The sequence below is a fragment of the Plasmodium knowlesi genome (assembly GCF_000006355.2).
Source record: "Plasmodium knowlesi strain H genome assembly, chromosome: 11".
Taxonomy (NCBI): domain Eukaryota; phylum Apicomplexa; class Aconoidasida; order Haemosporida; family Plasmodiidae; genus Plasmodium; species Plasmodium knowlesi.
The window spans coordinates 293982-310869 of NC_011912.2; the positions used below are offsets into that span (position 1 = coordinate 293982).

Sequence of the window (16888 nt, forward strand, 5' to 3'; positions counted from 1 at the left end):
TCACGACGGAGAAGGCACACTAAAAAAAACATGCAGAATAAGACTCCCTTAGGATTCCTATCCAATTTGAGCGGCAACGTGGTGAACGGGTCTAATCAGATTAGGGTATGCCCAATGGTGAAGTGCATCCGAAGTGATGGTTAACACAGAAAGGCAAATTCTTCGGAAGTGTCAAACGGCTGGTACGCACCATTACCACTCCACTGTGTACTCATAGTCAAAATGCATTAGGAACCCTTCTGACTTAACCGCCCTACATGCAAAAAGGCCAACAGTAATAGTACCAAAAAGGTGCAAATGACAGTGTACAATACATTAGCGCTTCGACCGTGGGGATTTCCCTTTGAGTTACCACCACTCAGCATGCTAAAGAGCATATTCTGCCCTATCATACGAACACCCTCCTCCATGTTAAGATTCGTATCAGAGCTGATCCAGTCGACTTTGTCGTCCACCTTGTCAACTGTACTCTCTTTTCCCGCTTCCTCCCTTTGCACCATAATATGCCCATTAATGAAGGAACTCTCCCCCGATTTTCCCACTTGCGCCTTAACAAACTCTGAGTCGTAATAAGCGGAGATGTAATAATTTACGCGCACCGATTCTGTGTCCTCATCCCCTTTACATTCACAGAAAAAATGAATAATATTTTTTTCCTTCTTCAGTTTGTCTACGTTGCGTTTGTTTAAATATAGAAGAGACTCCATGGCCATCTTCCCACCTGGCCTAAGTAACCTCCTCTGAGGAATTACAAAAATGTCATTACTTCCAAACACAAATTCAATGTTGTGAAGGCCCCCCTTTTGTAGGTACACCTTATCGAAACATGTCAAACCCTCATCCTCTGAACTAAGGGGGCAAACCAATCCGATAATTTTTTCATCACTTTTGAAATTGGAAATGATGACATCTAGCGTTTTTCTGTTCAGCTCATATTTCGTCAATTTTTTATAATTCGGTGAGACATTCGACAAATCGATTCCATCATATGGCAGTACTTCACCGCTTTGTAAAAAATGTAACTTCCTAACTGACCCATGGGGTAGAGTTATAGTGCTAACCTCATTTACACTCTTCGGGACAAAATTAGAAATGACATATTCCTTCTCAAAGGGTAGATAAGTGTTTATGTAAGTTCCACTGGGGAATATATCTCCACCTTTTTCCTGGACATACCTCCTCTTAGCATGCACGACAATATCGTTACTAGTAATTTTTATCACATCATTTTCGTCGCTATAATTCAAGTCCAGAATGTTTCTAAGGTAATCAAACTCGACAGCTACCATAAGGCCGTTGCTTAATGTGCAGTAAGCCTTTTTATAGTTATACAAATATTTTGAATAATACAATGGGAAGGAAAACTGGATTTCTCCTTCGTGGGTAGCATTTCCAGTAGTAGACTTTGTCACCACAGTCGTGTGGTATTCACTTTTAAGCTCTTTACTAAAGGAAAATCTAAAGCAGTCATCATTTAGGGATACCCCTTTGGGCAACGTTACGTAGAACACTTTGAACAAACCATCTTCCGTCGTTCCAAGTTCTGATGTGGCCATTTTACAAATACGATGATTTTGCATGTTTCTAATTGAAAAGGTATGAGAGTACCCCTTGTTGGATTCTCCATCTGGGAGTACTTCGCACCCTGCCTTCCTCCTCGGGGCGTTTATTTTTATCACTTTGTTTTTTTTGCCTACGGTTGAACTAAAAAGGAATACCATGTCTCCTTTCGCCAAAACAAATTCGTATGTTGTTTTATCCAAGGGGATTCCTCCTACTACATCACTTTTGCCTTCGCCGTTGTTTTCATACTTGTAATGAAGAATCGGTTCAAACGTTTCGCTCAAGTTGTAAACAAATGAAGGTACAAGATGGGTTCCATTTCTTTCACGCAAAACGGCCATATGGTAACCATTCACCATTTCGTATGTGTGCAAAACGTACTCATCCTTAATTTGTAACTTCACTTTATCACAGTAGAGGTCGTTTTTGTATAGACTGTTACATACCTGTATCACTGTCTTGGTGGAGTTGCTATCCTTTGTAATATTTACAGCTCTTATGGCTAGATTTCCTCCCATTTGAATTAGACGTATTTGCATACCATTTCTGAGGGGCGCTCCTTCTTTGGATTCCTCCGTGCCTTGGCCCTCCAACTTTACTTCTTCCTCCTCTGACATATTCACCTCTTTAACACTCTTCAATGCATCATCATGGCTCAACTCAGTACTATCCTCCCCCCCGTCATAACTGCTTAGATCATCACTGTGGATCCTAGTTACACCCTCCCTCCATGTTTCCCCCTCGTCGAACGAAAATTTGCACCTACCCAACAGTTGCAGTTCTGAAAAGGGGACTGCCTTTACCTCACTGTCACTTTCATTACCGTGTTCGCTTCCATTAGGATCCTCTCTCGCGCATACCAAAATGAACTTCTCATATTCGTTGTTCATAAGTAAGTAGGATCCCGAGTACACGGCTGGAATTGCGTCTGCAGGAAAATCAGAAAAAGATACTTGTTTTATATTTTTCCAAGCATTCCCTTCTCCCCTTTTTGCAATGTAATATATATTAGAACATCTAAAAATGACGATAACCGCATCATCTGTTGTAAACACAGAAAAAAGTGTTGCCTCGTTAACCCCATCCTCCACTTCAATGGAACTATTATTTTCCCATTCCACTCCATCCGTGCTTTCCTGGACGCTTATTCCACACTTTCCTTTAACAGGCACAAATGCATAAATACTGCCTTTAAAGTTTTTTTTACTATAAACTATTTGCTCGCCATCGTAACCAAGTTTAGACTCAAACTCCCCTTCAAGGATCACATCTGCGCAGCCTTTTTTCGCCTTGAAAAAAGGCAGAAGTAGTACAAGCCTAGCAAATCTGAAAACACGCATGTTTAGTACACTTTCTCTAAAAAAAAAAAAATATATATATATATATATATTTACTTCAATTGGTGAACCTTACTCTGCCAGGGTGGTTAACCAATTGAAGTAAATACCCCCAACTAAGTTTCTCTCAAAATGGAAAATTTGAAAAAGTGTGAAATAATGAGTGTGTTCTAATGGTTCACTGATCCTCTTAAAATGGCTAACCAAATGGGAATGAAGAACGGAACAGAGGATCCAAAAAAAGGGACGAATGGAAAAAGTCTCTGTTTATAACACATCCCTTTTTTTTTTTTTTTTTTTTTTTTTTTTGCGGAGGCATTCAACCGTTACTCGTGTGTTACATGTACACCGGAGAAATTCACCCTCCTCATGCATTCCCAACATGTTCGGAAAAGTCGTTTCCTCTACTCCCATTTGCAGACACATCAACTAAGCAGTAATCGACGCTTCAAAAGAAAAAAAAGAAAAAAAGAAGCATCCTTTTTTTTTTTTTATTCCCCTTACCACGTGCACAATATGGGAGTTATTCCTAGTGGGGAGGGTTGGCACCCTCAAGGACTAGAAAAACGATTAGCACCTTACCAATCTTTTATTTTTTTCCATTAACACTATCGCTTGGTTACACCCTTCCTCCGATGAGAACAATCGAGCGGTACCTAGTACTGGCGCCATTACACAAATAAATTAACCACCCGTATGTCACTTAATTTAGCTTAGTTCCACTTTTACACTTTTGGATTCACATCAAATGTTAAGCACCTTCAGTCATTTTCTCCCGTTTTAATTACCAAAGTGGTGTGATCATCATGCCCCACCAGGTTTATTCCCATTTGTTCCGCTTGTACATGGCTCCTCCATTTCAACGCAATTTTTAACAACCTGATTATTCAATTATTCTTAACCGACTTGTTCAAGATCTTTATCACTATGAAGTCGATACACAATATTGCGTACACAACTGAAAACAAAAAAAGGGGAAAAGCGAAGAAGGAAAAATAAACAAGGTACCACATAACAGAAAAAAAAAATAATAAAAAAATAAAATAATAAATAAAGCAGAACAAGACAAAGCGATCCTACACCACGAGAAACAGAATAAAACAATGGCAACATTTTTTTTAATTATCCATTTGGGGGAAAATGTTCACACACAAAAAAAAAAAAAATAAAAATAATAAAATAAAATAGGAACTCGATGGTGAGACGGCATTTTAAAAAAGGGGCTCATCATTTTAGAAAGGTAAGTACATGCGGTGATTATCGGTTGATGATGCGATGAGGAAGAGGGATACGCATTGTAAGCACGCGACACACGAAACATGAAAGGAATCGCTTAACTGTGGCTTCCGCGCAGTGTGTCACCCCCTGCAGAATGTCACCCCCCCCGCAGAACGTTACCCCCTGCGGAACGTCACTCCACGCAGATGTCATTAAAAATGGAGTACTTGTTGTAGTACAGTTTCTCAATACTCTTGGCCGTGTTGTAATCGCCAAAAACCTTCAGCAGGAGAGAAGAGCTCTCAATCAACTTCTTCACAAATCCTTGGTCAAACTGATCAATCTCTTGATTCGCCCAAAAAATAGACGCCTTCTGTAAGTTATCAAGAATTTCCATATTCTTAATTTGCTTCTCAAACACTTCAATCCAGTAGGTAGTAATAATATGAATAATTCCTTCGATGTCTAATTCGTTATTCCCTTTAGACTTTTCCCAAATATTACTTTTGGGGATTTTACTATCAACTAGCCATTTGTTTCCATATTCTGCTTCTAAAATTCTTTCTATGATGGGGGACAAATGGGTTGACAGAAGGTGGAAGATATTTAGAATTATATCTAATAGGACATACTCATTATTAATGTATATACTACTTTGTGTATTCATGAGGAGAGAGTGAATTAAACTCGACGGATAGATCCTTCTGTTATTATCATCAATTCTCAGTTTGAGAATTACATCATCATTTATATTGTGGCTGCTTAACATACTATGGGCATTGATAATTATATTTTCACTAGAGTTGTATAAATTTCTATAAATAATATTTCCTATGTTCCAGGAGATATACAAATAGGAATTGATAGGGATATTGTTGGAATAATTGTTTCCATGCATGTAGCAGAAGAAATCTCTCGCCGCGGTGATGTTTATATTTGTGAATGTATGTCTCCTATTTATGTATAAGTTATTCGAGGTGGCGTTTCTCTTTTTTAACAAATTGAAACCTCTCTCTTGCATTACGCTCTCCCGCAAATCTGCATGTCTTAAATAGTTAGCTCTACCATTAATTGCGCTGTTAATCGTGGTGCTATCCTTGCTGCTAACATGGCCGCTGACATTGTTTCCAGTCTTGTCCAGAATGTAAATCCTTTTGTTATTTTTGAGGCTTATAATATCATCTGTAATTTGGGCCTTGTCCAAATGCTGTGACTTGTGCATCATCTCCTCGACAGCGTTGGAGTAAAGCGACAGGGAGCTCCGCATTTTGGAGAAGTTGGACAATGGGGAGGGGGACAGGAGTCCAAAACTTCCAAGGTTACCAAAATTAGTAAAGCTTGTTATACTTGCCAAATTGGTAAAATTGGAACCCCCACCCCCTCCGTGACTTCTCAAATCGTCATCATCCCACCCGTATACGTCGTCGGATATCCCCATTCTGAAGTCCTCCGGGTTGATAAAATCCTCATTTGATTTATTCTCGTAAGATGAATTATTTTGCAGATACTGACAAAATTGGCGAATCACATTTATACTACACTGGTAAATGACACTCAAATTGGCATCTACGTTCTCCTTCGTAATGCCATACTTGTTGATAATATTATTTGTCAAGGCTTTACACTCCAAAATTTTTATCGGCGGATAATAGTAGTATTCCAAAATGTGAAACACAGCAGTGCATTCGTTAAATATTTCTACATTTTTAATTATAGTATATTTGGTAGTGTTCTTAATGCTGCATTTTATTTTCGAATTCACACTGTTGATGTCCCAAAAGATATTCAAATAACAGGATTCATTCATAAAGTTGTATTTACAAAATCCATTAATGCTAGAAAACATCCCATCACTATTACAGCCAAATTCAGTACATCGCATGGGGGAAATTTTCTCACTAGGTAACTCGACCCAATTTCCTTCCGTCAGGATGGATGATCTGGATCCTTTACTATCTGATAGGGTTAATGTTTGCCTGGTAAAATTGATAATCAAAATGTACAGCGATTTGTGTGCCTTTCTTAACCGCTTTTTCCATTCGTAATTTTTAATGTTCACTATAAAACTTAAAGGCAAATTTTCCATTATGTCTTCATCTCGATAGGAACTATATATCAGTCTATCCCTCATTACACTATCCTCCTCATTAGTGTAATTATAATTCTGGCCTCCTTCATTTTTTCTTGCCAAATTATTCACACTCTTTTCATACTTTAACTTTTCCTTTTCTTCTATCATTCTTATGTTTAGAATTCTCAACAAGCCTTTTTTTAATTTCTTCTTGTGATATTCGATAAATCTCTTCCCTTCTTCTGTCTCCAAAATGCTTATGTAAAATTTGCTATTATACGTATTGTCAAAGCTGTGTTTAACTATGAAGTAATTTTGTTGGGATAGCATTTGTGCCTTGTCATTTTTTATGTTCATTCCTAAGACGGCTGAGGCTGTATTATCTCCCAAAAGGGGGATGTCAAAACGGGCGTTCAAAATGTACTCTTCGTTATTTATCACTACGCAGTATTGTAGAATGCCGTAAAAGTTGCCCATCGTTTTGGTGAACTTTGCGACACATTTTTCTTCTCCCTTGATCTTTAAACACTCCGGGGGGTTCACCAACCACACGCCATGCTTCACTGAGTGCATGTACCTGTAAAATGTGCAGCTCGTGCCGTTCAAAATTCGTATTTCGCACTCCCTGTTTTCCATGGTGATCTACACTTTTGCTAGTATACTACGCAATCAAGGCAACAATGTACTACTTTCTCGACCAAATTACTTGCCACTTCTTTCAACGTGTGAAACGCCACTTTTTTGTTCTCTCTCTCAGTATGTCCATTAATGTACCTTTAGCCGTTTTCCCATGTTACCACCTTTTCCCTTGGGCCAAACTACGTCTACGTTTTGATGCCCCAGTGGACATTCACATGGAGCTGCAGGCACATGCATACGGAAAAAAAAAAAAAAAACATACATACATACATACATGCATACATATATATATACTATATGTGTATTTTTTTTTTTTTTTTTTTTTTTTTTTTTTTTTTTTTTTTTGTTGTCTTCCTTTTCCAGATTTCTCCAGGGGGGCTCGCATACCAGTCAACGTGCGACAACTTTGTCGGATAAAATCCCCCTCTTGTGCCTTTCCTCAATTTTGTGCATATATAATACCTCTGCCTATTTTTTGTCAACCTAATGGCCGTTCACTTCGATGGGAGCTGTTCCTTCCGCATTCCTCTGCGTTGGGTACGCGCCAAGCAGAAACGCGCACTGCGCAATAAATACGTACATAACAAGTATACATATACGTATCGTATGTACCCATTTGCGCATGTACTTCTTTTGCGCCACAAGGGCAAGTAAGTCCACATTATGGGATTTTATTTCCTCCTCTGGAGCTACTCATTTGCCCTACTTTAATTATACTCTATAAAAGAATGCCCCATGGGGATTGCCTCCTCTTATGTGCACTATTCGTATGTATATTATTCCTGCGTTTTTTAAAGCTCCATTTTTTTGCGTGCCACGTTTCGTTGTAATTTTTTTTTTTTTTTTTTTTTTTTTTTTTTTAGGGAGAGGTATGCCAACCTTCAGACCAGTACTCCCTCTCTGGCACATATATAAATAACCTACTTCGTCCATTTGAGTATTCCCTTTTTTTTGTGTACTGCATACCTTTTACGTGTTGGTCCATACGCCCTCTTGAGCTGCAATATCCTCCAATTCATTTGCCGCATATTATTATTGCTCATCCGTTATTGACGCAGTTGCCTTGCGCTGATACTCCATATGCCTCAAAGAAGGCAAAGGGACGAGTTATACCCGTTTGTGCTAAATGCGTACTCTCACCGGTTAAGCAGACACAGAAATACTGACAGACAGTAAACTCGAAAAGGAAAAGAATCCAATCGTTCATCAAATATAGTACATACATATCATGTCCCTACAAATGGCACACTAATAAGCGCCATATAAATTTTTTAAAAGAAAAAAATGTACTTCCTGTTCTTTCGCTTGTCAACATTACCGCTGGTACAACATTAAAGAATGTGTGCATTGTAAGGGTGTGCAGTGGCCACAAAGGTGTTACCGTTGGCGGTAAAAAAAAAGGTCTTACAATGGTAGGGGGGGGATCTATCCATATATATATATGCTCATGTACAACATTATGCACACCCAGTGTTAGCCCTCTTCTCGCTCTCCCGTCCATCGCAGCTTACATTGCTATAATTGGAAGGGAAAGAGTTTACGCCACCGTGGTTACCTTCTTGTGGGCGCTTACCCCGCTAAGGCTTCGCAAAGTGGAACGGTTGATATATTCCCTCTGTTCATTTTTGAACAGACAAATGTGTAAACCCTCTATAACAGATTTTACTACATCATGTTTCGCAGTCAAACTGTACATAAAAAGAAAAACCTGAGTGGCATCTCCCAAAACATGTATAGGTGTATGCGTTGCTGTGCCAAGAAGGTGAACCATAATTTGAGGTAACTTCCCTCACTTTTTTAATCCCTTTTCATGAAAAGTGAATCTTAAAATTTTTCACACGAACGAATAAACAGACCGAAGTTGTTCATTTTGGTAAGCGCACTGTTCTATATCCATTAAGGGTGACGCCTTTTTGCGCACGAATATATTTTCCCTTTTTCTCTTCACAGCGACTAAAGATGCATATTAAAAATGATACCTTTTCAAAACGCGCACTTCACTTAGGAGAATCATTCTTACACGCCACCTGCAAAATGCAGGCACCGTTTTTGCTAACCTCCTCAATCGAGCTCTACAAAATGGACATAACTCGTATGACCCCCAAAGAACCTCACCTTTGTAACCATAACATATATATATTGCTAAAATTAAAAAAAAATATTTTTTGTTTTTATTTTTAAATTGGAATTTTTTATGTGTAATTATATGCATTATCATGGTCATATAATAAATGTGCGCATGAGCAACGAAGGGGAAGGATGAAAAAAAAAAAGAAAAAAGAAAAAAAGAAAAAAGAAAAAAAGAAAAAGAAAAAAAAAAAAAAAAGAAAAAAGTGGAAACAATATGGAAAAAAAATTAACATGAAATGCAACGCATGAGATATAAATTGTCGCGATAAATAAATGGGTAAAACAAAGACGATCTGCATATGTATGCAAGGTGTACACGCATGTCTTTATTTTGTTTGTTCTTTCGCTTGCTTATTTTTTTCTTCCTTTGGGAGTTGTTATTTTCCTTACTGGGTAGGCACAAACGCATGTATTCGACAGGTACACACGGTTGAAAGGTCTGCAAAATGTGTGCGTGTTTTGAATTACCCGTCTTATGCGTACACACAAGAATTATTTTTTCTTTTTTTCTTCTTATTTATAAATAACCCTGCGAATGATCTTTCTCCCTCTTCACTACTCATGCTGAACATTGCTAACGGTATTTTTGTGTGCGACACAATTCAAATCTCTATAAACTCGCAGATTTCGTTCATCCTTCACCATACGTCAATTCAAGTTTGCACAGAACTGCTTTCCTCACTGTTGGGGCAGCATTTTATCAACATCAAGCTCAGACAAAAAGATTCTTCTACGCTGTCTACATCCCCATCTGCAATACCTACACCAATAAGTGTGCTTTCCCCGAAGCAAGCATTCTGAGGAATATATACATCACCAATTCAGGGATACAAAATTAAATTGTCTTCTTTATGTGTTTCAATTTGGGAATGTTATCGAACATGTACTTGGCGTGGTCCTTCAAGTCAACATAATAGGGATGGACCAATTTGCAAATCTTTGTTATGTATACATTGTTAATATGGTTATATAAGAATATGGCCCATGTGATAATGTAAAAAAGAACACTGAAATTTATGAAGGACAGAAAATTGCCAACAGAGTAAAATACAATAAGTATAGTAACATTCTCCATTCGGTTTGTCCACAATAAATATTTTCTCGCTATAGTCAATTTGTCATTTATCAACTCGTATATGTACATGACACAACTCTCAATCATTTCTTTTGACACTATCTCTAGCTTGTCATTCTCCTTATATTCTGACACCTTATGTACTTGCAAAAATACAAGTAGCCCGCTTAACAGGAGGAGCAAAATGCATAATGTACATATGACTTGAAGAAATGTCTGGTTGAAAATGTACAGCAGAATGTACAGTGCGTTTATCGATGCGAATATCGATAGGTTCACGATGTTCTTTGAATTCATATTCATCTTCTCAGTTAACGTAAAAGGTAAAAAAAAAAAAAAAAAAAAAAAAAAGCGCGGAATGGTACTTAAAATTACCACAACTTATATCACAATCGCCGCAACTGCTGCAATTGATGCAAGTGCTATTATCTCTTCAGATAAATCCCTCTGAAAGAGTCTGCTACCGCGTAGGCTTAGGCGACCGGGGGGTTGTGTCCCTGACTTCGGTACATATACATAAGCAATTTTGTATACACTACTTTTCACGCAAAGGGTGGTTACTCTTACCCTTCCTGCCACAAATATTCACGTAAACATGAAATGAAGCGCATAATATGAGACATAAAAAAAAAAAAAAAAAAAAAACAGGAGGGGATAAATATACTGATTCCCTGCTAGTAAATCGAACTCAACTCATAAAGCTGTATACAGTACAAGCACGAACGTAAAAATATGATATGCTCCAACTGATAAAATAAAAAAGAATTTCCTTAGGGGAATAAAACTTGGAAAGATAAATGGAGAAGAAGCATATTCATAATACAATGAAGAAACTTTTAAAATATAAAACAAAAAATGGAGGAGCTACAAAATTGTAAATTTTCTTCTAAAATCTCATAAGTTGCGCTAATTTGTACATATGCAATATAAAATAAATGCAATCAAATAAATTTCCCTTTTTTCTTTGCTTATTATATGCTTACTCCTCTTGCTATAAATTGATTATTATTTATTCGTATTTTTTGGGTATAGGCACTTTTTTTTTTGGCAAGTTTTTTTTTTTTTTTTCTCTCATTTTCCTAATCAGCTTTTATGCGTTATTTTTCACATCTGTTCAGAGCTATGCTTTTAAAAAATGCCAAAATAAAAGAAAAAAAAAATTAAACAAGCGAAGATGCGGCAGTTTTGAGATAGCAAAATGCTTCTGTGTTGTTCCATTGTACGTACAAAGTTTTTATGCCCATTTTTTTTTTTTTTTTTTTTTAATAAAAATATCATACGTTACACGTTTTTTTACGCTTGAAAACAGAAGGTATGTTTTACGTATGCTTGCCACGTGCAATGCCGCCGACGCACATTTTTTTTTTCTTTTTTTCCCCCTATTGCGCGTAGGCGTGTTAATGTTTGATATTTTGTTCCGAGTGTTTTATATTTATTTTCCACCTCTGGTAATTAGGCATTGATTTATGTACATCCATATACGTACATATGCATATAACTGGTCACTCTATCTTTTTTTTTTTTTTTAATAAAAAAATTCCGTTTCGTAAAAAGAGCCCCCTTTTTTTTTTTGTTTTCTTTGTCCTTTTCAACACGTCTACGAGTTATGTTGCACGATGGTTAAGACTACCATGCGAACGCGCTCAGCTTAAAAAAAGTTTCATTTCAAGTGTATCCGTCAACTGTGTGATCATAAAGGGGGGGGGGGGGAGTTTGACGCGAATATTCTGAATAGCAATATTTAAATCCTAGTGGTATTCTTCTAAATCTGACCTAACGCTCAACCAAGTACGAACGGGCTATAATGTTCCCACCACATGGAGATATTTCCTCCAAACGGAAAAGAATTATATCATTCATATAAAGCATATGCATCTGTGTTCACCCCCCCCCCCCCTTTCTCCGGTTTCGTTAACACGCATAAATTCTATTATACTTTTCAGTACGCAAAAAAAAGAGGGGGTATTATCATATGTGTGGTTAACCTTTTTATGCTTCACCCTCCCCTAATGTAACAAAATTTAATAGCAACTTGTACCTACATATCTCCGTCCTCCATGGTAATGTATTTTTTGCCAAACAATGATGGGCACTGCTCATTATGATCAAAGGTTGCCTATGGTAAATCGTTACCCATGCGTACAAACTGTTTGGCATGATGTACGTACAGTCTAAAATGGGTATTCCCGCCTAGGGGCATTGTTACATACGCGCATAATTTCCCCCCAATGGTAAGAACTTTCTGCATGTGTATGTATATGTATGTACACAATTGAGCGTGCCCCTTTTCTCATGCAACTAAGACTAACCATGTTCATGTCGCGAAAACTGCAACAAGGGAATAATCGGCTAGAAGTAACAAATACGTTTTACAAATGGTGCAAATGATGGGCTAGGTGCTAAGCGAGATGAAAAAAAAGAAAAAAAAAAAAAAAAAAAAAAAAAAAGACATATCAAATGATCTATAAGAAAGTTTTACATGTACAATCATTACAAATTGGGAAACCGTTACCCTTTCTGTCTAAATATTGATTGTAAGGGTACGTCCAGTAATTTAAAAATTGAATTGAAAAACGAATTTGTTCATAGGTATGGAGAACACGTACGGGTGCTTGTGATACTTTATATGCACAGTAAGTTAGCTCCCTTTGCTACTATATGCATTTTGCGCTGGCCTACCTTTATTAATGCATTCACCATAAAACATACTGCAAACTGGCGGGCGAGGTTCTCAGAACATACGCCTGTACGGAAAATTTAGATATCATCCAAGGAGAAAAACTTATTTACCTTCGCGTCGTCTTCTGCTAAATCGTACAAATCACACGTTTCATTTTCTTTATCATTCTCCAGGAGTTTAGTTTTATTGTACACACCTTCGGTCAGATCGTCCACATGATCGTATAGGTGATGGTTCTCCTCTTCGTCGTTGTCCTACCAGAAGGGCAAATGATGAATTCGCCATGTAGCACAATTTCTAAACAGATTTGTGTATCTACCATTGCCCCTCTGTTGGTATAAGTGCAGGGAATTATCTTCAAAACATGCATGTATTTTCTTCTATTATTTTATTTAATTTTCTTTTTTTTTATTTGTTTATTACAAAATCCCTTATTCTGTCCTCGCGCAGGCGCATAATTTCGTTGTGATTGTGCTCCACGATATTCGCTGCGAACCAAAAAGGTGATGAACGGGAGGGAAGGGCACATGTCCAGTTTAGTCGCTTCTTTTTTTTTTAGCCCATTTTAGCCAATCCTTCTTGCCTGCGCACATCCACTTGTTTGGTGAACACACGATGGCTGCTCCTCTTACCAAATGATATGGGGCTCTCTGTGTACGCCTTAACATTCGTTGGCGACGGAAAGTAGTGGAAAAACAGAGGCCGATTTTTCCTGTGCATCGATTTTATTCTCATTCCGATGGGGTTTTCATTTAACCTGGGGAAAAAAAAGGGCACGGATGAAAAAATTAAATGTGTCGCTTACATTAGCAGTTTCTTCTCCGCGTTGCCCTTTCTACATTAATGCGCTTCACATTGTTATGTGCCCCCATCATTTAGTCATTTTGTTGTTACTCCTCAATTTCCTGCGGGACCATCTCCTCGCTAGCCAGTGACGTATCTGAGGTGTCAATTTCCGTGTCACTCTGTGAACCTAAAATGGTTTCGGTTCCATTAGTATTCATTGAATGAGTCCTTCGTGCAAACACATGAAGATATGTACACCTTTATATATGAACATTTTTGCACAAAAGATAGGGATGGTAAAATGTGCCCTCCAAATGCAACTATCCCTACTTATTGCGAAATCTTCATCCTCCACATATAATGAATCCAGGTAATCATTATAATTTAGCCACAAGTTTAGGACATTAACTGTGAGAGAATTACAAAAAAAAAAAAAGAACAAACTTGGAATTGCTTCAAAAATTATTGGTTCCTCCTTTTTAATACGTTAAAATGAATGTTATAAAAAAAATTATGTACCGTACAGAACTTTTCTGAGTATTTTTTTTTTTTTATTTCTTTTTAACACTTTGTCTTACCCGTTTCTTGATCAACACTGCGATCAATTTTTTCGTTTTTCCTTTTGATGTCCTCAAAGCTGTTTCGATATTGTTCATTTTTTTCCACAAGTTTTTTTATGTGCTTAAGTTCTTCCTCGATAATTTTCACTGGCTCCTTGTAACTGAAATGGGTAGGAAGGTGAATAGGCAAATGAAAAATCGGAAAGAAGAAAAGTTGAAGACACGTTAGCGAATCCACCACCTATGCTCCTCATGGCAAAATCTTCTTAAATCAAAAATTTTCCTTTTTACGTTACTATAGCGCTGATTAATACTTTTATTCCAATTAAAACGAATGCCTAAAAGGATTGGAGCCCGGGGGAGAGAAAAAAAAAAATAAATAAATAAATCTATTTAACCCATAGAATGTGAGCTAAGTGCGTACACTGTCAAGCAATTTGGAAGGGAAAAAACAACAAGCATTCGTTTGCATTTGAATTTGCCTTGGAAAATATGCCTATATCACATTTGTCCATTTTCACATTTCCTTTTTTTGTTAATTTCTCCTCCTTCTTACGTATCGAATTCCCTTCACTGAGAAACTGACTAAATTATCGCTAACTCTTATGAACTCATAATTCCTGATCAGCGCAATGAACCTTTTGAAAATCAATTCGGTTAAACAACAGACCAGAACGCCTGACGTGGTGACAGGGGATCAATGGGACACTGCTTATTAGACAGGCACATGTAAATAGTAACAACTCACATTTATGAATATTAAAATGTAGACGTCTAATGTACATGTGGTGCGCCTTCCTACTATGGGAAGAACACAAGGAGAGTGCCTCTACTTCTTTCCCTTACAAGATATAATTTTTCTTCGGCTATTTGACGCATAACTCCGGGAAGTAATGAACAGAACAAGAAGAAGTACCAACAGGTACATCACGAGCATCTTAAAGGCCATTACAAAATCTGCAAATGGTTTACAAAAAAAAAAAAAAAAAAAAAAAAAAAAAATTACCATCTTAAAATTATGATTTCTTTTTAAAAAGGCGAACTTCTTTTTGTTGGTGCATTTTTGTTTACTAGTAATAGACTCATGGTGCTTCTTTATTTTTAATAAAATTTGTATAACCTCACTGAAGTCATTTTTGAGGCCTTTTAAGAAGTTATCGAATCTGGGTAAGTGAAGGTGGTGTGGAACCGTGCAGTGAGTAAAACGAATTGGAACATATCACAGTGGAATGGATCACAGTGGAACGGATCACATTGGAACGGATCACATTGCACCGAAGTGGAGAAAAACAAAAAGGGTAACGGGGCAAACCCACACAGTCTCCCCTCTCATGCGTAGTTGTTGCAACCACCGTTTGGTTACCTATTCGTATTTTCGATCTGCTTCACCTGCGCGTGCTCTATCAGCTTCATGTTCTCCAAATTTGTTGTCATCTGTCTGGTGATATTTACAGAGGTCTCCGCTAGTCGGTTAATCTATTCGTTTTGGATCCGCGGTTAGTGGATGAAAAAGGGGGAATAAATGGAACGTGTGCATATGCTTATGTATGGGTGCATAAATATAAATGAACACTTATATAAACACGCACATGGGCCCACTCATTTGGTCCCTTATCAGTCTATCCTCGCACTGATGGGCCTTCTTCACAAGTACGTACATTTGCGTCCGTTCGCCTATTCCACTCAGATGACTGTATGTAGAAACAAATGTCGTCGATGTGGTTTAACTCAGAGTGATAAATTTGGAAGGCGGTATCAGACATGCTGTCGCTAGTTGTGCAGTTTGTTACAATTTTGTATTTTAAATTTTCGCATAACATATTTTTCAAATCTATATGATCACGTGGTGAGTTATTCTCTGAAGTCATTTTGTCATCACTAGGATACAGTGTCTCCTTTTCAAGGCTGAAGAAAAAATCATCACTAGAGATAGCATCATATATTCCCTCTTCACTTGCAACATCACCAAGACAGGGATTTTTCGTTTTTTCTATCTTTCTCAATTCATCCAGACTTAACGTTTTAGAAAAATTTTCATTTCTAAATTGATCAAACAAATTGTTGTTGTAAAGATATATTTGTAGTTTGTTCAATTTCTTTGGATTTAATATGCAACCCGATTTTTCGTCCGGAAAACTTCTCACCGATTTTACAAAAAGGCACTTGGTTTTTGCCAAGGCTAGCATGGATTTATTATTTTCATTTATTTCGTTGCAGTTGTATACATTCAGGCTGTTTAACTGGTCCAGTACATACTCGTAACATTTTATTTCCCTTACATATATGTTGTCGTCCTGATCTTCATCTTCGTCTTGATTGCCTTGATCATTTTCCACACCATCTGTAACACTTCCAGCGCGTCCACTTTTTGTGCCTTTCGATTTTCTGTTTTTTTTCCTCTTTTCTTCGTACTCCATCTCAGCCTTTTTCTTTGCCCTTAGAATTTCCTCCATGGCCTGCTTACCCCTCTTAACCCTCTCCACAAGTAACTCCGTGTTACTGGCATACTTGAATCTGCATTCTATCCACACCTTTAGTTGCACAATTAATATTATAACAATGTAGATATGCGCCATAGTTACACACCTTTTTTTTTTTTTTTTTTTTTTTTTTCCTATTTTTTTTTTACACTTTTTTTTTGTTTTAATTTGACCAATCAGGGCTCCTCCTACAATGCGTTCACGCATGCGTGGATAAAATGTACAAATGTATATGTTTCATTTTTTTTTTTTCTTCACTCTTTGTCTTATACACCTTTTTGCTTTACAAAAAAAAGCATAATTATGTACATGCGTGCGCGCTTGGGGGGGATAAGTTATTATTATTTTT

The 16888-nt window shown here is 37.3% G+C and overlaps 4 protein-coding genes across 4 annotated transcripts; all 4 read right to left on the reverse strand.

Annotated features, from left to right (window-relative positions):
* Window positions 1-227: 227 nt before the first annotated feature.
* PKNH_1107200 (6-cysteine protein) lies at window positions 228-2903 on the reverse strand (the record flags this gene model as incomplete). The annotated part of the gene is made up of 1 exon (XM_002261212.1): window positions 228-2903. One exon carries the CDS (start codon window positions 2901-2903, stop codon window positions 228-230), a length of 2676 nt encoding a protein of 891 aa, XP_002261248.1.
* A 1408-nt stretch (window positions 2904-4311) lies between these two features.
* PKNH_1107300 (conserved protein, unknown function) lies at window positions 4312-6825 on the reverse strand (the record flags this gene model as incomplete). Its single annotated transcript, XM_002261213.1, has 1 exon — window positions 4312-6825. The coding sequence occupies one exon, from the start codon at window positions 6823-6825 to the stop codon at window positions 4312-4314; it is 2514 nt and encodes an 837-aa protein (XP_002261249.1).
* A 2968-nt stretch (window positions 6826-9793) lies between these two features.
* PKNH_1107400 (reticulon-like protein, putative) lies at window positions 9794-10336 on the reverse strand (the record flags this gene model as incomplete). The annotated part of the gene is made up of 1 exon (XM_002261214.1): window positions 9794-10336. One exon carries the CDS (start codon window positions 10334-10336, stop codon window positions 9794-9796), a length of 543 nt encoding a protein of 180 aa, XP_002261250.1.
* A 2454-nt stretch (window positions 10337-12790) lies between these two features.
* Window positions 12791-16635, reverse strand: PKNH_1107500 (nuclear fusion protein, putative; the record flags this gene model as incomplete). The annotated part of the gene is made up of 12 exons (XM_002261215.1): window positions 12791-12967; window positions 13137-13201; window positions 13346-13470; window positions 13608-13686; window positions 13830-13907; window positions 14078-14220; window positions 14351-14397; window positions 14616-14737; window positions 14906-15016; window positions 15131-15222; window positions 15423-15535; window positions 15718-16635. 12 exons carry the CDS (start codon window positions 16633-16635, stop codon window positions 12791-12793), a joined length of 2070 nt encoding a protein of 689 aa, XP_002261251.1.
* Window positions 16636-16888: the final 253 nt, after the last annotated feature.